General features: G+C 55.3%; 4 protein-coding genes across 4 annotated transcripts; 2 read left to right on the forward strand and 2 right to left on the reverse strand.

Annotated features, from left to right (window-relative positions):
- Positions 1–206: 206 nt before the first annotated feature.
- B0I36DRAFT_256429 (S-adenosyl-L-methionine-dependent methyltransferase) lies at positions 207–1,127 on the reverse strand (the record flags this gene model as incomplete). The annotated part of the gene is made up of 2 exons (XM_046150939.1): positions 207–813; positions 853–1,127. 2 exons carry the CDS (start codon positions 1,125–1,127, stop codon positions 207–209), a joined length of 882 nt encoding a protein of 293 aa, XP_046004750.1.
- A 1,043-nt stretch (positions 1,128–2,170) lies between these two features.
- B0I36DRAFT_51332 (uncharacterized protein) lies at positions 2,171–2,924 on the forward strand. Its single transcript, XM_046162982.1, has one exon. The coding sequence runs from the start codon at positions 2,292–2,294 to the stop codon at positions 2,838–2,840; it is 549 nt and encodes a 182-aa protein (XP_046004751.1). The 5' UTR covers positions 2,171–2,291; the 3' UTR covers positions 2,841–2,924.
- A 1,465-nt stretch (positions 2,925–4,389) lies between these two features.
- On the forward strand, positions 4,390–6,596 carry B0I36DRAFT_339394 (uncharacterized protein; the record flags this gene model as incomplete). The annotated part of the gene is made up of 1 exon (XM_046155875.1): positions 4,390–6,596. A coding segment is annotated over exon 1 (2,172 nt), but the record flags the coding sequence as incomplete, so codon positions are not given.
- A 6,462-nt stretch (positions 6,597–13,058) lies between these two features.
- On the reverse strand, positions 13,059–23,380 carry B0I36DRAFT_299658 (uncharacterized protein; the record flags this gene model as incomplete). Its single annotated transcript, XM_046151985.1, has 11 exons — positions 13,059–13,257; positions 13,326–14,284; positions 14,346–15,956; positions 16,015–17,690; positions 17,721–18,211; positions 18,271–21,003; positions 21,058–21,686; positions 21,819–22,019; positions 22,070–22,592; positions 22,659–22,786; positions 22,850–23,380. 11 exons carry the CDS (start codon positions 23,378–23,380, stop codon positions 13,128–13,130), a joined length of 9,612 nt encoding a protein of 3,203 aa, XP_046004753.1. The 3' UTR covers positions 13,059–13,127.
- Positions 23,381–24,463: the final 1,083 nt, after the last annotated feature.

Genomic DNA, 24,463 nt, shown 5'->3' on the forward strand with positions numbered 1-24,463 from the left:
ATAGATAGCTTGGGAAAAGGCCCAGCTACGGGCCTGATCCTTTCGGCCTTCGCAAAACGGGCGCGACACAAGCAGTCAATCTCCAGAGAAAATTTCGCCACAGGGAGGATATCGCTTTGCAGAGGTCTGGCTAAGGAACGATGTGGTCACGGGAGTCTTTCCAGATCCAATGTGAGCACGATCAACGCCGTGACGCCCCGTGCTCCTCAGGACGGCTTCTGCCCGGTGACAACAAGAACATTGAACATTGGGTGCACATCCCTATCCCTGACTGCAGCTCTGACCTGGGCGTTGAGAACGGTCACCTCCTCCTGGCTCCACTCCAAGACGTCCCTGAACAGGGCGGCGGTGGATCCTTCAACGCCGTCAAGGAAGTTGATCCGCATCAGCGTGCCGCACTCCTTCAGTATCGGGTCCTTCGGCCAGCTGCCGATGGGAAGTTTAAAGGTCTGCTGGGTGACGTTCTCGAAGCCGGCCTGCTCTACCCAGCCCTTCATGTTGGGGGCGGGATCCATGGTGCGCCCGATCTTCTCGCACGCCTCCATGAGGCTGTTCATCATGGTCACCATCGCGTTGTCGGGCTTGAGGGAGCCGTCCTCGGAGAGCAGGGTGTTGGCGGATTCCACGAACTCGAACCAGCCACCGGGCTCCAGGTTGTCGTAGATCTGCCGCACAAGGCGTGGCCAGTCCTTGATGGACCCAGCCATGTATTTGCAGTGGATATAGTCGTACGGCTCGGGTTCCACCCAGTCCAGCTCGACGTCGTCCACGAGGAATTTGACGTTCGGCGGGGCCCACTGAGGCTGTATTGGGCTGAGGTCGTTGCCGACGATCAACTCGGCGCCGGGATACTCGTCTCCGAGCTGGATCGGCCAGATTCCGGTTCCGGTTCCGAGATCGAGGATGCGCTTTCCGTTGGGTTTGAAGGGAGCAAGAAACAGCCTGTCACCGATGATGCGGTAGAAGACGTGGTGGATCATGTCAAGGCGATCTTGCTCCTCATCATCGTTGGGAAAATTGTACTGCCCCTCGTGGTAGGCGTGATACCGACGCCCGTGGCGCCATTTGTACTGGACGATGCTGGACCTTAGAGAATCGCTCGCGGTGGGAGACGGAAAGCGCCCCATATTCTCCTGGCATGCAGAATCAGATGGACGAAGCCTTGGGGCCGGTATGGATGGCCACTTCTGCGATGTCTTGGGTCATGGAATAATACCAAGACGTAACGTGCTGGGCTGTGACATGTCCTAAGACGTAAGATGCTAAGATATTGAAGGTACTGAGATATGGAATGCACTGGGATATCGACAGGTCCCACTGTCGCCTGGATCGACGTGCTTGAGAACTATCGCCTGGATCGACAGGTCCCTCGTTGAGAGCTATCGCCTGGATCGACAGGTCCCTCGTTGAGAGCTATCGCCTGGATCGGCAGGTCCCTACTTTGGGACTGTCGCCTGGATCGACATCTCTCCCCCTGAGAACTATCGCCTGGATCGACAAGTCCCTACTTTGGCACTGTCGCGTGTCACTGGTCCCTAGATCGGGCCCTGGCAATGGTTGGCAATTCACCACACAGTCCCCCTTGAGCCTTGGTCTCTCTACGCGTGTCCAAGACAAGATTCCGAGTCTGGGCTATCTCAACTCGCGAACTTGCCACCATCGACGGGTCCTGCAAGGACAATTCCGCCGCCGCCCAGAGCGAGGTCTTCCGTACCCATTCTAGCCGCCACGACCCTTCTCGGCACGCCACTGCTCCTGACTTCCACGGAAGCGCGCACCTTGGGCCTACGGATCATGTCCCTTCCCGCCGCCTTCAGCTGCTCTGCTAGTGACTCGTTCATATTCTCTGTGAGGTGGATATCCTCTGTGAGGTGGACATCCTCTGTCAGGTCAGGACTGAAGTGCAACTACTCGTGAGTCTCCCCGTCCCGCAAGCTGAGCGACTGTCTCATCCGTGATCCTCGACAGCAAGTTCGTCGATGCCCACCTCAAACCATTTCGATGCGGCCATCCTTCCTGCGACGGCCCCTGTTTCTCCTCCGCAGCGTGTCTCCTCCGACATGAGCGCGAGGCACATGGGATGCATGGCCACGGCGACAAACCCTTCCACTGCTCCTACGAGGCCTGCGGCCGTTCCGTCCCCGACAATGGCTTTCCACGGGAGTGGAACCTCCGAGATCACCTCCGTCGCGTCCACCACGAACAGCATCGCCCGACGCGTAGTAGGAAACGAAAAGCCGCAGCCCAGGGACCTGACCCAGCCTTAGGTACATCGTCAGAATCGAGCTGGGATGAATGGGAAAGGCACCGCGAATCTCTGCGGCGGACAATCGCGAGCCTCAACCCACCTGGCGATGTGGAGAACCAGCGCCTTCTCGACGAAAGTCAGGGTCATCTTCGTGCCATGCGCGCGGTCTATCTTGACGCAAGTCAAGGGGAAGCAGAAAGACGAGGATTGGGGCCTGATATTGGTGTCGAATGACGCCATTTGCGCAAGGACGTCATTGCAGTCCAGTAAATCATCGCTTCCTGGGAGAATGCAAATTAGTCCTTGTAGGGTGAACCTACGCGTAGTATATACAGGCTCTGGCTTTTTGTTTCTGGCAGGTGAGCGGCATGACGCTTTCCCCGTGCGGCTTCTGGCTACCAAGGACATCATCATCCCGATCCCTGCACTACCGCGGTTTCCTGCCGCCAACCACGATTTCTCACTTCGATGTTTGCCGACATCCCACGGAGCGGCTATCTTGGTAGCCCTCCTGGGCCCATCAGACGGTACCGGTGAGAGGCGCTCACTTCGTGTAGGTGAGGAGTATCAAGTCAAGCTCTCCTCGGCCTGACCAGGACCTAGGTTCGTATCATTGTATAGTACTCGTCTCGCCCGTGGATGGCGACCATGGTACCAGTCTCCCATCCGCAGGATCTGGTGTCTCTCACAAGACTGGTACCCTGCCGGACCGCTTCCGGAGGGACTGGTGTCGATGCCCTGCCGAGTTCCCGGCACTGGTCATCGCATCCACCCTTGTAATGGCGACAAGTGGCAACTTCGTCCTACACATAGGGTGACCAGTACTGTGTCTTCGTAACATCTTCCCCTCTTCGATCCTGGAGGATTAAGCTCCTTGATTACCAGTACCGAGGCACCGGGCTTCTGGCTCTCCATGGCTGCCCACCCGCCTGGTTCCGGGCTTAAATGGGGTGATTGCGGGGTTCGGGTGAAGTTCTAGCACCGCAGGGTCGTGGTTCCGGCCCAGAGCCCTGGAACCATGTGCGCCTAAAATTGGGACGGCTGTAAAATTGGCCCACTGGGTACGAGTACCCTACGAGAAGAAATCCTAGGTACTAGTCCTGCTCTGACACTGCCCCTTTCCGTCCAAAGGCGGCGAAATTCAGTGACAGCTGGGACTGATAGAAACATTGCGGCTCGACCTGGGTACCAGTGTCACGTCTCCCCCTACTCCTAGAAACCCGTAACTCCGCCGGGTCGCTCGCTGAATACCAGTCCCGTAGACTTACCGAAAGAGGAGCACCCGCGGTCTTCCATCAGTTCTTCCGGCCAGCCCAACCCGAATATCTCGGCAGTGCAGCCCCAAGATAGTCAGTGGTCGGGGACCGAGGCAATCACAGAGGAACTGAAGCTCGCGGCGACCGTACCACTCGCCTGTGGGCCCCGCGGCTGCCTCGGGCCCCAAGAAAGCAGAGTAAAGCCGCGATGACGGAGGTCACCTTTAAATAGAAGCCGGCTGCCGAAGAATGATATTGGCCGCCTTCTCCCGTTCTGAAGGCGCGGCGAATGTCGCATGTCGAATTAAACTTTTGAAGTAAGTTGGGCGTGCTATGAGAAATGTCCAACCCTGCGCGGGTGTTTCGGGCCGCCCTGCGGTGCCATCTGGTAGGGTAGTCTGTCGCAGGATGGTCGTCCTTTTTTTTCGAGGAACTAGTTGCATCTTTGTAAGAACCTGTGGTTGGCGTCGAAACCGACCAAGGCTCTTGTGAGGTCTTCATTTGTCGTGGGGAGAGTTGCGCGATTCATTATCGCCGGCGAAATCCCGTGAGCGACAAATCTATTGTCATGAGCGCATTATTAATACTCGAACACAGAACACTGCGGGATATTGTGTCTCGCCACGAGTTTGTCTCGCACTGGTAGTGGTTGGTCTCTGAAGGTGCCCGGTTCTGCTGTGCGGGCCGTGAGGGGCGAGACCCCGGTTCCTGGCCCCACCAAGCCCGAATCCGGGATATTGGCAGTAACATTCCGACTTGGCCCGGCTGGATCTTCCCATTGATCCTCCGTGCTCAAGGTGGTCTGTGCACCAGGCACCTGTGATTCGTCCTGTTGGCAGGGGCTTCGGCGCGTGCATCGTTCGCAACAGGACAACCCAAGTCAATCTTCCAATTTCCATCTTCCCAGCATCTCGAAACGCATGGCAGAGCAACGGGCCAAAATCATCGGGAACCATCCCATTGGGAAAGGTCTTGATGCCTTTCGCGCCTTTTTTCGCTCTATCTGCGATGGCGCTGGCATCTCCAGCGCTCCTCCAGACGCTTTGGACGAGTTGGGGCACGAAGGTGAGTGCAACGAGACAGTACTCAACATGCACTCTAACGATGACATAGATCTTCAAGCGCTCCTACTTCTCCTTCTTCCGACCCTGCGAAACCTCCTAGTTTCCGGCCTGCTTTCTTCGTCAACCGGGCGTGGCACCCTTCGAAGCGATCTCCTTGTTGTGATCTCCGCGACCGCGTCCCCCGATTCCGACACTGACCGCCTCAAGCCCCTCCTGAAAGCGGCCCTTGCCGACAAACCCGATGATTACGAGATATGGGGAGAAGTTTCCCAAGCGGTTGTCGAATCTACACCACCTCCGCGGCCGATCGCCTCCTCCCTCCAAGAAACCCCGTGGCTGCACAACACAAGCGGATTTGCGAACTCATCTGAATACCGACGCGATGTGGATAGGGTACTCAAAGAGGAGCTCGGTCCCCTCTATGTCGGCCTTCATCGATTCCCAGAAGTCTTCTTTGGACGAGTAGCCGGGCTAGACGCAGCGTCCCAGACTGTGTTCACCAAGTGCATGGAAGGCAACAGCCCCCTCTTTTCTGGAGGATGGACGGGTTGGCCGAAGGATGCAAACCAAGATTCCGTCTTGGAGTGGTTCTCAAGCATAACCCAGAAGCTTGCAATCTTCGCCGAGGAAACATTGCCAGCTCCAACGCATGGACGGCGGCCGCTGGCACAACCCAACAAACCAATTCTCGATTCCACGGCGGAGCGCAAGTTGGACATCGGCTTTGTGGATGACCCAAATGCGTTGAAAGACTCCCGATTACACTGGTCGCACATTCTCGTCCCGGGAGAGTTGAAGAGCAACCCGTCGGCTGACACAAAGTCCAAAGCGTGGCTCGACCTGGGCAGGTATGCTAGAGAAGTTCTTGCAGCTCAAGACACGCGTCGATTTGTTTTGGGCTTTACCCTATGCGGATCCTTTATGAGAATATGGGAGTTTGATCGCCTTGGGGGAATCGCATCCGACAAGTTCGACATCAACAAGGACGGGCTGCGCTTCGTCTTCACAGTTCTTGGTTTCCTCTGGATGGACCATGAGGCACTTGGTTTCGACCCCACGATCACCGCGGAGGGCAATCGACGTTTTATTGCGATCACCCGAAACGGCGAGACAGAGCGACTAGTCCTTGACAAACGGATGAAGAGGGCACCTTGCATTGCCGGTCGCGCCACGACTTGCTGGAGTGCCCACCACGAGGACAACCCTCAGGACTCTTTGGTGGTCAAAGACTCGTGGCAATACACTGAACGGGAAGAAGAAGGCGAGCTCCTCAAGATGGCAACCGAGAGTGGCGTGGTCAACGTGGCCCGATACTACCATCACGAGACTGTTCATGTGGGCGGCGAGGTCGACGATGTTTCGAGCAATATTCGAGGGAGCCTCGACGTCAGAGAAGCGAGCAATTATCGAGCAGATCAGTTGGTTCAACCAGCGAGCTTGGGTGCGCTCGATGCTCCCCGGAAAGGTCGGAGCAGTATTGTTGCTGGCAAAAAACGTTCGTCCAGTCAGACGGATGCCCCCATACCACCGAACAAGCGATCTTGCTCTGCGTCTCCAACCAAGGTTGGCAGTCCTGCACTGCCGAACCGGGTGCATCGTCGAGTTGTCGTTCGCGATTGTGGCACGCCTATCTACAAAGCCAAGTCCCCTTCGGTGCTGCTCTCAGTGCTGAGCGACTGCATTGAAGGTCACAAATCATTACGGCAAAAAGCCTGCCTCCTCCACAGAGACATCTCTGTAAACAACCTGATGATTCGCGGAGAGAAAGGGTTTTTGATTGACCTCGACCTTGCCGTCACGGAGCAACGCCAGGAGGCATCAGGAGCACATGGGAAAACCGGTACAAGAGCGTTCATGGCGATCGGTGCCCTTCTGGGCGAGCAGCATTCGTTCATGCACGATCTCGAGTCCTTCTTCTGGGTCCTGTTCTGGATATGCATTCATCACAACGGACCGGGGCAAAGCGAAATCATTCCCCAATTTGACAAGTGGAATTACGCGGATGCGGAAGAATTAGCAAAGCTCAAGATGGGCACGGTATCTGACGAGGATATTTTTGTGAAGACTACGACAGAATTCTTCACCAACTACTTCAAAGCTTTGATTCCTTGGGTCGGTCGATTGCGAAGAGTGGTATTTCCCGGTGGTGGTAGATGGAAGAAAGAAGTCAGCGGGTTGTATGCCTCCATGCAGGAGGTCCTTCGTGAGGCCCGGAAAGACCTCGATGCCGTAGCTAGTTGACGAATACTTGATGCGATGGTGATTGCTAAGATCCCAATCTCCTCATTTCAATGCCGTGGAGCGTTGCTGCTTCCGTTCAAGACTATCCGCGTTGTCCCTTGAGCGATGATGCACATTTCTGGGGTCGACCCGGACCAGTTGAATCGGTCAGCGCAAGGCTCCAAAATTGGTGTTCAGGGTCAGCCAGAATTGCCGGCAATTGATACACCGGCGTGAAGAATTACTACACTGCCGTGACACCGAGGGGGGCATGACTTTTTATGGCCTCTGATTGGCCCATACCTTTTTGTTAGTGCATTCGATTCTGCCAACGGCTCCCATTGTACCTGGAGCTTAGCTCTCTACAGTCGCGACAATCGACGCAACTTTGCGACGAACCTCTTCACCAACAAGCTACTACACCAATTTACATCTTCCTATCGCGACCAAGGCCGTCATCATGTCCCAGCCCGACTCTCGATCAAGCTCAGTAACCAGCCAACGACGACGAACTCGCAGCCCTAGTCCCGGCTATCAACCACATTCTCCAAAGCGACAGCGGCAGAACCAGCCTGACCGTTCAAGACCATCTTCGTCCACCAGCACAGGGACGAGCATTGGACGACACTATGGCGTCGGAGACAACGAGGCCCTCTATAATGCTTTCGCCTCATACCCAGACACTTTCACGACAGTCCCACGGCCCCATGGATCGCGTGGGCTGAACGAACCACCATGGGAGCTGCGATTTGATCAAGAGATTCACCTATCGAATGATTTCCCATCCCAAGGAAGACGGCCCCAACGAGTTAGAATCCCTATACCAGGCCCAGAAACCGACCAACTACCTAGCTCCTCTCCGCCGCAATCAGTACAAGAGCATCCTTCTCCAACCAAGGCCGAGTTTCATTCTGCTCTCAAGCTAGGACGCGAGGTCATCGGGACAGACCGGAGACTGACCCTCGAGCTGGTCCGGTCATACGAACGAGTCCGCCAATGGCGTGAGAGATGGGGCTACTCGCCGCTCAGTTCAGATGGAATCGAATCACCTCCACCCTACTCGCCTCCCCGAGACAGGCACTCTCCGACTATAGCCTCGCCGCCCTCGCCCAACCACTCCTCGTCGCCTGTCCCTGACCCGATCCCGAACCCACCTATCCCAGGTGACCCAGCGCCGTCAGCCGAAATCCTGGTCGAGTGGGTGGATGCTTTCGCGAAGTCTAATGGCTTCGGTATTGTTCGACGAAATGCCCATTCATACAAGGGTCGGAAGATCCGGTACACTTTTCAATGCGATCGATTCGGAGAACCAGCGCCTAGCCAAGGCGCAGGTCTTCGACAACGGAAGTCTCGAAAGTGTGGATGTAAATGGATGGTTGTTGCCGAGGCGTTAGAGGAGGGGAAGTAGCTCTTACGACAACACTCGAAGCCCGAACACAGCCAGCATAACCACGGCCACAGTATCAGTCCTTCTGCCCATCCCTCCCATAGAAGACTCACAGAGCCCATCAAGACAACAGTCGAATTGACAAGCCGTCGGGTCGGAATTCGGGCACGTGACGTACGTGCTATCGTCCAGGAGCAACATCCCGAGTCATCCTTTACACGGAGGGATATCTATAACGCCAGGTCTCGTATCAATCGAGACAAGTTGGACGGTTACACTCCTACTGCAGCACTGATCAAGCTGTTTGACGAGATGAAGATTCCCTATCTCGTAAAGTGGGGCGACGATGAGCCGAACCGTCTTGTTGGCCTTGTCTGGACCTTTCCTTACTGCCTCCAGATGTGGAAGCGGTTCCCCGAGGTGATCAGCTTCGACAACACATACAACACCAACCGCTTCAAGGTTCCCTTATTCCAAGCAACGGGGCAGACATGCCTTGGCTCTGTCTTCAATGCGGCTTTCGGTCTGATTGACAACGAGAGACGGGAGGGGTTCCAGTTTCTCTCCGAGAGCATTCGACAGCTCTCAGAGCAGCACTCTATTCGCCAACCGCATGTCATCATCACCGATTTCGACAAGCAGATGACGGCCGCTCTTGACGATCAGTTCCCTGAGGTACAGCAGCAGCTCTGTATCCACCACATCAATTCCAACGTCATGCTCTGGGCGAAGCAGAAGTGAGTTAAGAGCCCCCACAGCAGTCCCGACAGCAGCGATGGGGAAGACTCTTACCCACAGACAGAGGCTGAGCTGAGCCCCAAAGACCAACAGTTCGTCCACACTCCCCCAACTGAGGATATCCCCCATACGTACCGAGGCGTCTTGGTGATGTGGAAGCTCGTCTTGTTTGCCGAGACTGAGGAGGCTCACGAGAAGGCATGGGGAAACCTCTGTAAGGAATTTGACGACCAGCGAGCCATCCTGCGGTACCTCTATGGAACTTATATGCCCATCAGGGCCCAGTGGGCCCGCTGTTTCATCAGGAAATATCGCAACTTCGGCATCCGCGTCACATCTGGGACAGAAGCAAGTAACAACAACATCAAGAGCTACCTTCTGAATGGCATGAGCCATCTCTTCGGGGTGCCTTCGGGGTGCCTGTCCATCATTCAGGGCGGTAGTGACAGTCATTACCTGGGGTAAGCAGGGGTGGTCCCATAGTGAAGCAGGTCAGGGTTAACCCCCCGGTCGGTGCGAGTGACAGTCATTACCGTGACGGTCATTACCACAGGGTCTGAGAAACGGCTGGACCCCTTTCCCTGTCTGAACCTAACCTTCACCCCAGCTAACCCTATGCCGTGTCTCCCCCCTTTATTCATACCGCGGCCTGGACGGGCGCGCATACTGTAAGGCGAAAGCCGTCGTAGTTACTAGTCTTACATGTAGAAACAGAGATATACCTATTTACACTATCTTCCTCTTTAATTTAACGCTCGATTTGTGTGAACAGCCACCTACCGTAAGCATATTACCGCTATCTAGCGATAACAATACGCTACGAAGCCGACGCCGGTCGCACCGGGGGTCAGGTCGGACTGCTAAGCTAGCCTGCAGCTAACGCTAGTAGTAGCTAGGAGCACCGTGTCCTCCTCTACGTCTCGTATAGGGTCGGGATCCGGCCGGACGACGGTATACGGTTACACTTCTAGCGGACGCACCGTCTTAAGGGCGAGGCACTACGCCAGATTATCGACTACAGCTACGCCGCCGAGCTAATTGTGACGGCCAACCAACAGGGGATGTCGTTTGGGCACGGAAGAGCCAAACAACTAGGCCACAGGATCGGGCCAAGGACAAGGGCGGATCATGTGGCAGTGCCGTCACAGGTTTCTTATGTAAGCACGATAAAGGGCGATAAGGAAGGTACGTACCGGTCATGCAGATATGCATGACCGACACCACGTCAAGGAAGATGGTCACCAGAATATGCATGACCATCAGGACCAGATTCGTGACCTGACCGCGACCATCGGGATCAGGGTCATGACCACGGATGAAGGACAAAGGATATATAGATGCGAAGGATCTCCTAGATACACAGTCATTACCTTTGTACTTCAGCGATCAATCTAAGTATCAGTTTCACCCACACTTGAACTAGTCACTCAATTGCCGAGACTGGTATCTCTTCCAAGAGACACGAACGACAACCCCAGAGAGAGAACGACAGCAGTGTTAGTTGTTATCGCACAGGCTTTACCTATCTTGCAGAACAGCAACCCTAGCGCCCTGCCAGACGGTTGACCCCGGAGGCAGGATCGTGACACTAATCGCGAACCCGTACACTATGCCACTACCAGCCGACGGATCGCTACATATAGAGCAGCTACCGGTCGTAGACGGCTTTAGCTGCTCGGACTGCCGCTTCCTAACGACGAGCCCGAAGCTAATTAAGGTCCACCGCTCGCGAGCGGGACACGCCTAGGCGACGGGCGGCCGTGGTAGTAACAGCGGCTAGAGCGAGGTACGGCTCCAGACTCTATCGCCGGGGAGCTATGCGCGGTACTAGGTAGTCGAGCAAGGACCTACTAGAACGGCCAGTCCCGGCGTATCCGGCCCTACTTCTACTTCCTCGCAGCATATTTTAGACGAACGCCTAGTAAGATGCGAAGAAAGTCTAGCGGCCGAGCTAGAGGAGACACGGCGGACGGTCGATAGCCGGCAGGGACCTACCTTCGAGTCTACCTAGGTCCGTGAGATAGGCTAGGTAAGGCACCTAGCCGGTAGCAATATAGGCGTGCACTTCCGGACGAGCTTAAGCGCCCTATCTGCTACAGCGCGCGCTAAATTACGGGGCGAGGCAGAAATTATCGAGCAGGACCGCCTCCTCCGGCTCGGGGCGAGCTTCGAGCGGCTTGTTGCGAAGGCTCTCGAGCGGACAGCGCAAGTGCCGAACGAGGTACTCCGCTACCTAGCTAGCTCGGATTATAGCCGCCCGGCCGCAGGCCCCTTTAAGGCGGAGAAGGAGCAGGCCATAAAGGACCGGTACCTAGTCTATTAGAAGCGATATCTCTGCTACTACGTCCGGGCAGGACGGCTAGGCCGGAAAGAGGCTACAGAGAAGCTCCGGATCCGGTTTAACAACGCCCAGTGGTCTACACTCGCGGACATTATCCAGAGATTAGATAATACCTCTAATAGGAGAAGGGGCGACGATATCTCCGTAGTCTCGTCCATATACAGCGGGTCCGAGGAGCCGGAGACTCTAGGGTACAAGATAGACGGAGGAGATAATCACATCGAGGATCTAATAGACCAGGCCGTAATAGCCTTCTTGTCACGATCCTGCCTCCGGGGTCAACCGTCTGGCAGGGCGCTGGGGTTGCTGTTCTGCAAGATAGGTAAAGCCTGTGCGATAACAACTAACACTCTGCTTTCGTTCTCTCTTTGGGGTTGTCGTGTCTCTTGGAAGAGATACCAGTCTCGGCAATTGAGTGACTAGTTCAAGTGTGTGGTGAAACTGATACTTAGATTGATCGCTGAAGTGCAAAGGTAATGACTGTCTATCTAGGAAATCCTTCTGAACATATACTCCTTTGCCCTTCATCGTGCCCGTGGTCCTGCGACACTCGAGGTGTCGCATGCCGACGGTTTGTTGTCGCGTTGCGACTGCTTGATGTCGGCTGCTGACGTAAGGTGGGTTGATTACCTAATGTGCGTCCCTCCAGCCTTCGCTGGTCCGCCCTTGTCCCTGGCCTGATCCTGCGGCCTTGTTTGCGCTGGGCCCGTTTGTTACCCCAGCCCCAAACAGTTCCCCTGTTGGTCGGGTCGTCACATATCGTTCAAGCACGGGGCGCTCTAACCCTCGCCGCACCACGGTGGGGGCCTCTAGTTCTAGCTGTCCCGATTAGGAAATATGATTTTCTGCCTTATTATATTTCCTAATCGGGATAGTGGACCCACTTCAACGAACCCTAGCCGCCGCTCTGCCTAGCAACCCCGTCCTCGTAGGGTTATCCTACTCTGCCGCCCCGGCTAGGGTTTGTGCTTGAGCGAACTAGAGGCTGAAGAGGCTTCACCGCCATACTTAAAGCGAACAACGCACTCTGGCTATCGGACTCCAGGTGGCGCAGTTGGGCTGGAAGTGGCCGTGAAGTTGCCCATTTGGGAAGCCTTTATCCCCAGGGACTAACCCTCTAGCTTTCACTTCATTCAAGTACGAGGCATTCAACGGGCCGCTGGTGAATCGCATCCAAATTCGGAGGCTCTAGTATTTATGTAAAGCATCCAAAATCGGTATAGCAAGACGGCGTAGGGACCAATATAAAGGGGGCTTATAGGTGTGACAACCCGACCAACAGGTCGCAAGATCGGGCCAGGGACAAGGGCAGGTCATGCACGCGGGAAGGCACACCCCAGAAAGACGTTAGGTAATCAAGAACATTATGTCAGCAGAAAACACGACAGGGGTCGGACGTGGATATGTGGATCGCAACATATCCAAGCGATCCCGGATATGAGGATCACTGCATATCCAACGATCCCGGCAACGAACGGAACTGAAGGACAAAGGGTATATAGGATGGAGGATCTCCTTGATAGACAGTCATTACCTTTGTACTTCAGCGATCAATCTAAGTATCAGTTTCACCACACACTTGAACTAGTCACTCAATTGCCGAAGCTGGCATCTCTTCCCCGAGACACGACAACCCATCAAGAGAGAACGAAAGCAGAGTGTTAGTTGTTATCGCACAGGCTTTACCTATCTTGCAGAACAGCAACCCCAGCGCCCTGCCAGACGGTTGACCCCGGAGGCAGGATCGTGACATTATCTTAGCACGTTTCGCTTTTTTGTTTCTTTGTTTTTATAATGATTTATAGCTTCATCCACCCTATCACTAGAGGGATAGTAGGAAACGAAAGAGCGCACATATACTTTCTTACGTCTTTTATACGGCCTCCTTCCGTTCGCGGCTCACACCCGCCGTGATCAATACCTTCATAGTCTCTACAGCCTGCCTAATAGCCCGAGCCACATCTTCCACCTTATCCTTACCACAGCATGTGCTGATAACACAACTACGGCGCAATATAAGTTAGCATTCTCGCTCATTAGTATCCGCAATGTCAGAAAAAAGAAACCGTACCTGTCCGCTTCAATGGTATACTTCAGCCTCAACGCTTCCGGATCCATCGAAATCTGCACACTGTCAAAGTTCACATCATTGATGTAGCTAATCACCCGCCAGTTATCCAATCTCTTTTGCAGCGGATGCGTGTAAATCGCCGGCCGCGGCTCCTCTGGCGGCTGGAGCTTGTCAATGACATGGAACAACCTGAAGAACCCATGGCCCTCCCTAGCCTCACGCGTACGGGCATTGATGTCCCGTGCGGCTTTGAGCATCAACGTGCGGCGCGCGTACATCGACTTGGACTCGTCGGTCGCGGCGTCGCAGAACGCCTTGACCGCGGGGGAGTTGAGCTGCACTAGGTCGTGCCGGCCTTCATTGAACTGGGTGAGTGCTACGGGCTGCCAGTTTGGTGGGAGGGTGCCGTAGTAGAAGTGTGTCGCCAGTTGCATTGTTGCGTCAAGGACGCCTTTTAGGGGAAGGTTGTGGGAGGAGATGAATGTCTGGCCGAAAGAGGGTGTGCGATGGTAGATGAATTCGCGGGCGGTGGAGAAGGATGCCCATTTTTGTTGGAGGGTGGTCAGTTGTGAGTCTGCTTCGATGTCCGTGGTGAGGTGTAGTTCTTGTGGCAAGGGAGGAGTGTGGCCGTTGTACTTGTCGCCGTCCTTGCCGTTAGTGTTATTGGAAGGACTGTAGGCGTTGATGGCGTCGGCGATGCGAGTGTGAAGCGGGAGTGGCAGCGTCCCATCGATATAGGAGTGCTCGAAGATGACACCTGCGCTGCCGTTGGCGGCCACCACGAACTGCACGCCCTTGTCGTGCCACCTGTTGGCCCCTTCGCCGAAGCGGCAGTGCTTGGAGCGTTCCTCGGGGGTCTCGGGGGCACCGTCGTCCAGGCAAATGGCGAATGCTGCAGCCTCAATCTGGCGGAAGTACTCTTCGTTGCGCGGCTCGAGTGTTAGGAGTCGCTCACGGGTCTGTTCGGATGTTGTTAGAGGACCGGATGCTATTAGAATCACAAAGGGAGATAATGCCTACCTTGGCCCATGAGTCTCGTCTATCACTCGTCAACAAGCCCACCTGGGTGCCTTGGTCCCGAACACAGTCCAAGATGGCAGTCACGCTATCCCTGACAGCATCGAGTGGGACATCTTCACCCCCTTCCTGCAGAAAAACCACAAAAGCCCGACCACGCCTCATGACAACACAGTAATCACCACTGCCTTTCACAGTCTCATCTCTCTTAACCCCAGGCAGCCTCGCCGTGTTGAACAGCCACTTGTTCAGTGTAGTACATACCGGAATCCCAAGCATATATGTCGGCTCGAGCGTCCCATCATCGATTTCTTTCTTGTACCGGAACGCCGTGGTCGCAATAATCGCCGCAGCCTCGGCCTGTGTGTGCGGGTTCTTGCTGGGGTGATAGATTGCAGCGAAGCTTGTGTACTGCGTCGGTTCCCGGCGGGTGAGGAATGTGTATTCCATCAGATACTCGTTAGCCCAGGCGCCACTCGTGGAAGGATCGGCGGCTTTGCGCTTGATGTCCTCGTAGATCTTCCGGGTTGTGTTGTCGGGTGCGATGAAGTCCTGAACTGCGTCGCGGAAGGTCTCGAGTTCTTCCGGGGAGGTTGCGAGGTGCGAATTGTTGTCGAAGTACTTCTGCATGGCAGTGTCGAGGTCTGGTACGGGAAGACGTGGTAACTCTACTGATGCATGGATACCGTTTTCTTTCGTGGTGCATTCACCTGCTCCATTCTGTTCGGCCTTCTCCTCGTCGTGAGGAGCTGAGTTCCCGTTGCTGGTCAGATTGCGAATGTCGGGGGAGACGAACTTCGACCTCATCGCGAGCGTCCCAGCGAGCGCCAGAATACTTGCGGCACTGGCGAGCTCCGAAGCCTGTAATGTCGCCTTGAACGCCCTTATGATCCAGTTCTTGAGCTCGATCGAAACCAATGAGTCCAGCCCGATCGCGGAAGGGGCCTGGTGAATGCTGAGATCTTCCACGGGGATGTTCAGAAAGATTGCAAACTTGTCAACGGTGGCTTGCGCGATGATATCGACAGCCTCGTCCATAGTCTTTGCAGCCTTCAGCAAACCCTCAATGTCGCGCTTCGCTGTGCCCTCGCCGTTGTTGCCCTCGCTATCGCCCGTCACTGAGTGTGGCAATGTCTCGCACATGGGTGTCCAAAAGGTCAAATCTGGCATCTCGCTCGCCGACTGCCTATCGAAGCCCATGATAGACAAGTTCGTCCTGGGCATGTCATCGGACTGTCGCATAGAATATTCGATCACCTGCAGTATTTCCTCGAGGGACATGACAAACGCACCGATGCGGGTGATTGCCACGGTCGTACCTGCCTCGATGAGGTCGTCGATGTACGCAGATCCACCGACGGGAGGGAGTGCCAGGGAGGTATATCGCGTCTTGTAGGTCTCCGGATGATATCTGGCATAGGCGTCCTGGAAGTTGTTGGCGGCGCCGTAGTTGGCTTGGCCGGGATTGCCAATGACACCGCTGGCTGATGACAGCATGATGAAGAAGTCCAGGTCGGGCGAGGAAAAGGCGTTGTCAAGGTTCCATGAGCCAAGTACTTTGGGTCCTAAAACTGTGTTCCAGTCGTCTAAAGACAGCTCGGGTATGGGGTGGTCCTGTAAAATTGTTAGTCCATGTGTCATGGTTGAGGTCTACGGGCAAGATCCCACTTACTATGAGCACCATGCCGCTATGGAGAATGCCTCGGACGGGCGGTAGGGATCTCTGGCAGTGATTCAGTAGCCCTTGCACACTCTCAGCAATAGTTATATCGCATTGGAGGACATGGAGCCTGCTGCCCGCTGCTCCGACCTTGGCCACGATAGCATCATGCTCAGCCTGGTCGAGCTTCCTCCTTGACAGAGTGATGATATTGCCCGCTCCAAGACTCGCCAACAGCATGATTAACCTTCGTCCAATATCTCCCAGCCCGCCAGCAATGATGTATGTGCCATCACGAGCCAGTGCCACACGAGGTGGGGGGGGAAGCGCAGTCTGGACAACCACACTATCCGGAATCTCCAACACCACTTTACCGACATGCTTTCTCTCGGCAATGAGTCTGAATGCCGCCTCGAGCTTGTCAATCGGCATAGTCGTGACAGGCTTGACGGGAGTAAATACACCACTGTCAAAAAGCTCAACAGTCTTATCGACAAGCTCGTAGAATAGTTCTGGCCGTTGCTCACAGATGACGAAAAGATCCACGGCCGCAAAGGAAACGTTGCGGTCAAAAGGCGCCATGCTGAGACTGCTGTTCTTGTAAATGTCAGCCTTGCCGAGCTCAATGTGCATGCCAAACGACGCGATGCAGTCCCAGCTCTGGGCAAGCATCTCCCCAGCGATCGAGTTGAGCACGACATCGACGCCCTTGTTATGCGTCATCCGCATGATCTTGCGCTTGACGGCGGCCGGTGCAGCCCTGGCGTTGAGGATGTGGCTTTCGGGTATGTCGTAGTTGTCTATCAGCGTCTGTCTCTTTGAGACGGTGCTGGCCGTGGCGATCACCACCGCTCCCATATGTTGCGCGTACTGGATGGCGGCTTGACCAACCGCGCCCGTGGCGGCGTGGATGAGAATCGTCTGCCCGCGCCGTAGCCGGGCGAGATGCTCGAGACTGTAATACACCGTCGCGAAGACGAGCGGGATCGACGCCGCGTCCGACCAGCTGGTCTGGATCTTCTGTGGAAGGAGGTGCGCATGGAGGCCCTTGACCCGCGTTTGGCTCGCGAAGGCCTGGCCTCTCAGCGCCAGCACGCGATCACCAACCTTGAATGTGTCCTGCACAAAGGGGCCCGAGCCAACGGCCGTGACGATGCCCGAGACCTCGCCGGCCATTGGCTGCCCGGGAGGCATCTGACCTAGTGCGATGAGCACGTCGCGAAAGTTGATCCCGTATGCTTTTGCCTCGATCTGAATCTGGTCGTCGCCGAGGGGCGCGGAGATGACGTCGTTTTGGACAAAGTGCAGCGTGTTTAGGAGGCCGGGTGTGCCGACCTCAAGACGCAGGGGTAGTTCTGGGTCGTTGTAGCGGTGCTCCTCGATTTTGTTCTTGTGGTTGGTGCGATCCGCCCAGTGCTTGAAGTGCGTGTCCAGGTGCAGTCTCGGAATTAAGCATTTGCTGTTGGAAACGACGTACTCTGAATCGCACAGCAGAGAAGAGTGCTCGACCTCGGGGGTGAGAACCAGACCGGCTATGCGATGGATGTAAGAAAGCAGCTCTGACATATTGTCTTCGTGAACGAGGTCCTTGGCCTCGATGGTCAGAAGCTTGAGGGCCTGGTTCTCTCGACGAGCCACTCGTGATAGCCCACCAATGAGAGCTTTGACTGCGGCTATGTCGGGTTTGCCTAGTACCTCGACCGCCAGTTGGACAGCACCATCCTCTTGAAAGGTTACCCACAGGACGAACCGAGTTCTAGTCAGTATGGCCTGAACCGTCTTGAACTCTGCGTGAGAAGGCCTGACCAGGACAGACGAGTTCGCGCTGTCAAGAATGACGTAGAAGGCCGCATCGTCCTGGGCGATTGGCGGTTCGCCTGCAGCTAGTGATTCCCATGTGGTTATCTCAGTGGGAAGTCCCTGTGTCTCAAAAGTAGAGAGCAGAGTCTCGCCAATGTGCTGCGCCATGGAGCCAGTTCCCCTGTGCACTACCCGAATGGACTCAGGCATAGCGATCGTGTCCGATGTGGACTTCTCGACACCATTGTCCACAGCCTTGGCAACGATGAAGGCGAATCGAGAAAGGGGTCCATCGCAATCGGGCGCAGCAAACTCGACGCCGTCAAACGAGGCGGCACGGAGGTGCTTGTCCCACTCGTCTATGGACAATGTCGGCCCGCCCCCACGCCCGTCTTCAAAGGCCCACCAGCTGAGAACAGACAAAATCAGTACGAGTCCTCCACCACTGACATGAGAACGTAGACTTACCCGGGCAAAGTGCCAAAGACAATGTGACTTGCCGCCGAGACGCGAGTGAATTCCACCATCAACATCCTGCCGCCAGGCTTGAGGACCTTCCTGACATTCTGCAATGTAGTGGCCATCGAGGGTGTCGCATGAAGAACGTTCGATGCAATCACGAGGTCGAAGTGGGCTTGCTCGAAACCCTGCTCAATCGGGTCCTTGGTGATATCCAGCACCTTGAAATCCACGAACGCCTTCCACTTATCCAGAAGTGCCTTGCCCTGTTCAAAGAATCCAGCAGAGATGTCAGTGTAGCAGTATTGCTTGATCAGATTCTTCCCATTGTCACCGAGAGTATTGAACAAATGGGCTGCAGCGCTTCCTGTGCCCGCCCCGACCTCGAGAATGCTCATCTGCGGATATTTATGAGTCAGAGTGGTGAAATATTCTGCCATCTGCTTGTTGACGGCCAGCATCGGGCCTTCCCGGTACCAGTTGCTCAGTAGGGTGCCCTCAAACATGAGCTCCAGGCTATCGATAGTGTTGTCTAGAATAGCTGGCAAGTGCGGTCCAATGCGGCCTATGAGTGCTCCGTCGTGTGATCCGATGTTGAGAGACTTGTCCAAGATCGAGACCTTGTCTTCCTCGCTCATACTTGCAATAGTCTCGCGGAAGCTGGATGTTGCTGTCCAGTCGGAGATCCAGTTGCAAAAGTCCCGTAGGTGTGGCAGCGTGGCGGTGTCAGGGTTCTGCACCTGTGGCGAGTTCCGAACCTTTGAGAGATAGACAAGGGCTGCTTTCTCGTTGACATCAAGCCTGTCGTAGAACTCTTGGCTCCTCTCAGCTTGTGGACTTGTCAAAGCATGGAAGGTGGCCTCGTTCAAGAACCCTGGGTCTTCCTTCCACATCATTTGAGAGTTGGTGTAGCGCTCAAAGAGCTGGGATGTCCCTCCCACTTCCTCGCCAATGGCCTGGAGCTGCAGTCCGCTGTTGGAAATGATCAACTTGAGATTCGCACTATCCGGATCACGCTGAAATAGCCACGACTTGCCCAGCACGGCCGTTTTGCCTAGCAGCTCCATCTCGCATGCGATGATCATCTCCTCGCCTGGTATGGTGTTGATCTCGTTGTGAAAAGTGAACTCGTCAATCTTTACCGGCATCAGTGGCGCGTTGAGCACCTGCTTGTGAAACAGCGTCGCCAAGATGTGACTGCTGGCATCGAGAGTCGCTGGATGTACCAGATGCGGCTGGAAGTAGCCGTGTGGCATCCACTGAGAGATATCCGGGTTGTGGAGCTTCGCCAGAGCCACTCCCTTTCCGATATTCGCCTCGGTGACGAGCGCAAAGCTGGGACCCCAGTCATTGCCTGCCTCTCGGTGCTCTGCGTACATTACTTCGGGATCCAGGGCGGTTCTTGCTAGAGCAGTGATGCGGTCCAAGGCCTCCAGTGCGTCCTGAAATGCGATGCTGTCTTCGTCTCCAAAGAATGTAGAGTGTTCAACTTCAGATACGCCCTGCAACTCGGCGCGGACCATGGTCGACACATGCTCCGCCCACTTGCCGTCCTGCTGCAGGGAAAGGATGCGGACCGAGTGCAAACCATTACCGTGGTCCTTTGAGGGGTTGAGAACGAGATGCACCTCCACGTCAGAGGCAGAGCCCTCGTTCTTGTCCTGCGCAAGGATCACAGGACGTTGTATGCGCGTGTCCTTGAACGTATAGGAGGCAATTTTGGAGCCTGGAGTGCGCATCTGGACCAGCTGCTTCAAGCCTTCCAATATCATGCAGATGTACCCTGTAAGCGGGAAGATGACCTGCCCATCGACGACATGATGCCGTAGCCACGGAAGCCGCTCGAGGCTGAGCATGTGCCGCCAGCGAGGTTCCTCGATGGTGCTGTGCTCGTCGTACAGACCAAGGAGATCGTGGTAGGGAAATTGACGGAATCTGTAGTCGGAGCTGAGGCGAGACTCCTTCCAATGCTTTACTTGGTGGTTCCAAGGGTACGGGGTCATGCTGCCAATAACGCGAGATTTCACGGATCCTTGACTGGGTCGGAACGCGCTCCGGAGGTCAAGAGGGACCCCAAGCTCGAAGAATCTTGCAATGGCCGTGGCGAACGTACTCGAGGAGTTCTTGCCACGAGCCAAAGGGGCAAAGTACGAAGATTTGAACTCCGGCATCGTGGCAAGAATCTGTCGCAGTGGTCCCTGGAGAGCAGAGTGCGGTCCAATCTCAACGAAGACGTTGGCTGCATCCTGACTGCCAGAGTCGTGCATTTTCTTGGCCAAGCGGCCCACGGCGTCATTGAAGCGTACCTGCGACACCAGGTTCTGCGTCCAGTATGCTGCTCCAAAGTCTTCTATCTTCGTAGTTCCAGTGACGGAAGACACGAACTGGACGCCTTCGCGGATGGTTCTGGGCCGGATGTTCGTCAAAGAGCTCGCGTACGACTTGGCGACCTTCTCCATATGGTGAGAATGATATGCAGTCTCAACCTTCAGCTTCCTGGCGAAGACGTCTTTCGCGGCACATGCCTCTTGGACGGCCTCGATGGCCGGCTCATCTCCAGACAATGTCGTGCTTTCCGGGCTATTGACGCAAGCTACCGTCACTCGGCCCTTGGACTCGTCGATTCTGGCGTTCTTGATAGTTTGCATGGCTGCCTGCTCGCCGAATCCTGTCGCCAGCATGGCACCAGGTAGGTCATTCAGTGCCTTCGCAACAGAAGATGATTTGCCACGATAAAACGCGCTAGATCCCCCATTAGTGGCTCGGCCCAAATCCATGGAGTGACTTGCCACTTACGATCGGATCGCGTCGTCGTCACTCAGCACACCCGCAGCATACGCGGCTGCAATCTCACCACTGCTATGTCCAACCACCCAGCTTGGCTGGATACCAAAGTCTCCTAGAAGATCGACCAGTGCCATCTGGATAATCGTCGTAATGGGCTGGGCTAGAGCACTCTCGTTCATACGGGACTCGCCATCGGCCTTCGCCAGCTCTTCGAAAAGATCCCATTCACATTCTAGAGATTTCAGTAACTTCCCAGCGTTTTCTAGCGATTGCTTGAATGTGTCCGAGGTTGAGAGCAGATCATAACCCATGCGAGCCCACTGCGCGCCTTGGCCGGTGAAGATAAAGGCCAGCTTGGTTGCCGGTGCTGCTCGGAAGGGTTTGGCACTGGTTTGAGCTTGGAGCTCTGATAGAAGCTGTTCCGAGGTCGAAGCCACACAGACTTGCCGCCACTTGAGCTGCGAGCGGCGGCAGGATAGGGTGTATGAGAGGTCTCGAAGGGCGTTGTGTTCCAACGTCCGCCCGGAGGTCCATTGCGCGAGACCTTTAAGCATAGCGTTTAGGGCGGCCTCTGATGAGGCACTCAGCGGGAATATGAGCGGTGGGCTGATGGTCGCATAAGTCTGTTGCGCGCTGGTCTCTGTATTGGTGGCGCCTCCATTGGTAGCGTGAGCATTGTTTTCGTGGAAATCTGCGGCGTTGTGATTTGTAGCATCCTCGATACCAGTATCACTATTGGTGTGGTTACTGTTGATCGGATGCCTGTTGACAGTGTGGCCTTTGGTTGCATGGGTGTGAGTAGGGCCACCGTTCTGGACACTTGCTGAGTCCACTGCCCGACCAGTTGTCCCAGGCTCAAAACGTTCTAGAATGACATGGCAGTTCGTACCACCGTAGCCGAATGAGTTAACGGAAGCTCTAACGGGGCCCTGATGACCCTCCGGAACCAACGGCTCCAGTTTGAGAGGAATCTGCAATTCGTCAGCGGGGTTCCGTCAATATCGGGGCCACTGTAACTCACCGCAATCTGTCTCTGTTCCAAGTTTAGACCCGGCTTAGGTCTCTCAAAATTCAAATTCGGCGGAATCTGTCGTTTCTGCAGGACCAGCACGGCCTTTATGAGGCCAGCCAAACCACTCGTCGCCTCAGTGTGGCCCAAATTTGTCTTCACTGATCCAACGAACAGATCGCGCTCTCGCTTGTGCTCAGAGAAGACGTTCCCAATAGACTTGATCTCCGCGGCGTCGCCAGCTACGGTTCCCGTGCCGTGGGCTTCCACGTAGAGTGTGTCTCGGGGGTCAAGGCCGGCTGTGTGGTAGATGTTCCTCATGAGGGACTCTTGGGAGTCCGGGTTGGGCAGGGTGATTCCATTCGTCTTTCCATCTTGATTGGATGCAGTGTTGCGAATTATGGCGTGGATATTGTCGTTGTCCTCAAGGGCATTGGACAAACGCTTGATGATGACTGTGGCGACTCCTTCGCCTCTGCCATAGCCGGACCCTCGGCTGTCGAATGTGAAGCACTTTCCATGCGAGTTCAGCATCCTGGACACGGTCAGTCACATGTACGCAGATGGGTCGGAAAGGGGTTAAGCAAGAGTCCCAACGTACCCAGCGGCGGCCATGCACACGAACTGGTCCGGGTGTAGCAGCAGCTCCGTCCCACCGACGATAGCCAGCCTGCTCTGCCGTGTCCGCAAGGCGAGACATGCTTCGTGGAGTGCCACCAGACTTCCAGACTACGAAAGAATTAGCACAGAACAGCAAAGGTCACAGGGCACCTAAGAGTGATTTAAACTCACACAGCCAGTATCGATAGTCATAGAAGCACCCTTCAAGTCCCATATATACGACAACCTATTTGAGAGAATCGCTTCTCCAGCTCCACCAAGATGTAAGTTGGAGATGTTGTTGAGGTCCTTATACTGCATCCGGTCATAGTCGCGAGCAAATACTGCAGTATAGACGGCAGTATCTGACCCGCGGAGGCTCTCGATCGGTATACCGGCATTTTCGAGGGCCTCGTAGCTGGTCTCCAGCAGCAGGCGCTGCTGCGGGTCCGTAGAATCTGCTTCACGCGAGTTGAAGCCGAAAAATCTAGAGTCGAAATCCTTCACATCATGGGTGAGGAAGTAGCCGCTTTGTGCATTGTATGCTTGAATGGAGGACCCATCTGGGTGGTAGAATGAGTCTGTAGTCCATCTGTCGGCTGGGACCCTGCCCCAGCCAGACTGGCCCTCGCTCAGAAGTTGCCAGAGATCCTCGGGATTGCCGACGTTGCCTGGCAGGCGGCATCCGATGCCTATGATGGCGATGGGCTCAGGCTCAGCCATTTTGCCGCGTGTCAGTGGGAAGATGAATACAGAGAGGAGGACAGGTCACGAGAATGGCTTAGCAGGTTCAGTCTGGACACTTGACTGTCACAATCTCATTCCGACTCATTGCATGTGGACGCTTTTGGAATCCATGGAAAGCACCTTTCTCCATGCTATTATATGGCCTCACCTGAAACTGGTCCATGCTTTTCCAGACGAGACGTTGGAATTGCAGTTTGAGAAGTTTCCAGCTTAGTTCCGTTGTCGGCCCCGAGATGCCTGCTTGGCGCCGGTCATATATAAACCCACGTGGCTTAAACCCTGACACGGATAGCCCGGTAAGCAAGAGCCTTGGCTCGTTTAGAGCCCTCCCAAATTCGGCATCCCTGCCCCGTCAGTCGGTCTATGGGCCAGCCGTTCACCAAGGCGTGCACTGTAAAGGTATTTTTACGTCGTCAGGGCATCGTGAGGGGCACTCCCACCCAGCTATTCCAGGACCGCCGGGCCGTGCTGTTCCTCACAACTCTCCTTTGCACCCTTGTACCACTCGATCATACACTTTCAGGACGTGAGTGACCAATTCTCGTGGGGAAATGATCGATCTCAGCTGTTGCCAAGTCGCAGCTTCGTCTTGGTAGCCGTCGCACCCGTGAGTGCGCGGCATGTAGTCGTCGTCATCTAAGCCCTTGGCCGCCGCGCCAAGATGCATTGTTGCAGTTTGGCCTGCAAACTGGCGCGTCTGTAGCTGAGGGGAAAGGTGCATGTTCCGTCCGACGTCGCACCACGATAAGGCTGTAAGCTGATGATGTGCTCAGGGACCAAGATGCAGCTGCATATGATGCCACGCTTACGCGCGAGTCGCCGGTTCCCCGGACCGGTTATGAAGGGTTCCCCATAACGGGGTCTGGTGGCGTTTCTTGGCAAAATTCCATGGCCCCCGCGTGCTGATGCGACCGGATGGGGTCTCGCGTGGAGATGTTTATGCCATTGGTGGAGGAGAAGTTGTCGTCTTGAGCCCCTATTGACGCGATGAAGCGAGCAAGGCACAGCGTTGGGAGAATCAGATCCAACAGGGCCGATGCCGGGGCGCTCCTGTCTGCT

The sequence above is a fragment of the Microdochium trichocladiopsis genome (genome assembly GCF_020744255.1).
Source record: "Microdochium trichocladiopsis strain MPI-CAGE-CH-0230 chromosome Unknown B0I36scaffold_14, whole genome shotgun sequence".
Taxonomy (NCBI): domain Eukaryota; kingdom Fungi; phylum Ascomycota; class Sordariomycetes; order Xylariales; family Microdochiaceae; genus Microdochium; species Microdochium trichocladiopsis.

Coding starts and splice junctions, on each gene's coding strand:
- B0I36DRAFT_51332 (XM_046162982.1), top strand. CDS start 2,292: ATGAATGGGAAAGGCACCGCGAATCTCTGCGGCGGACAATCGCGAGCC.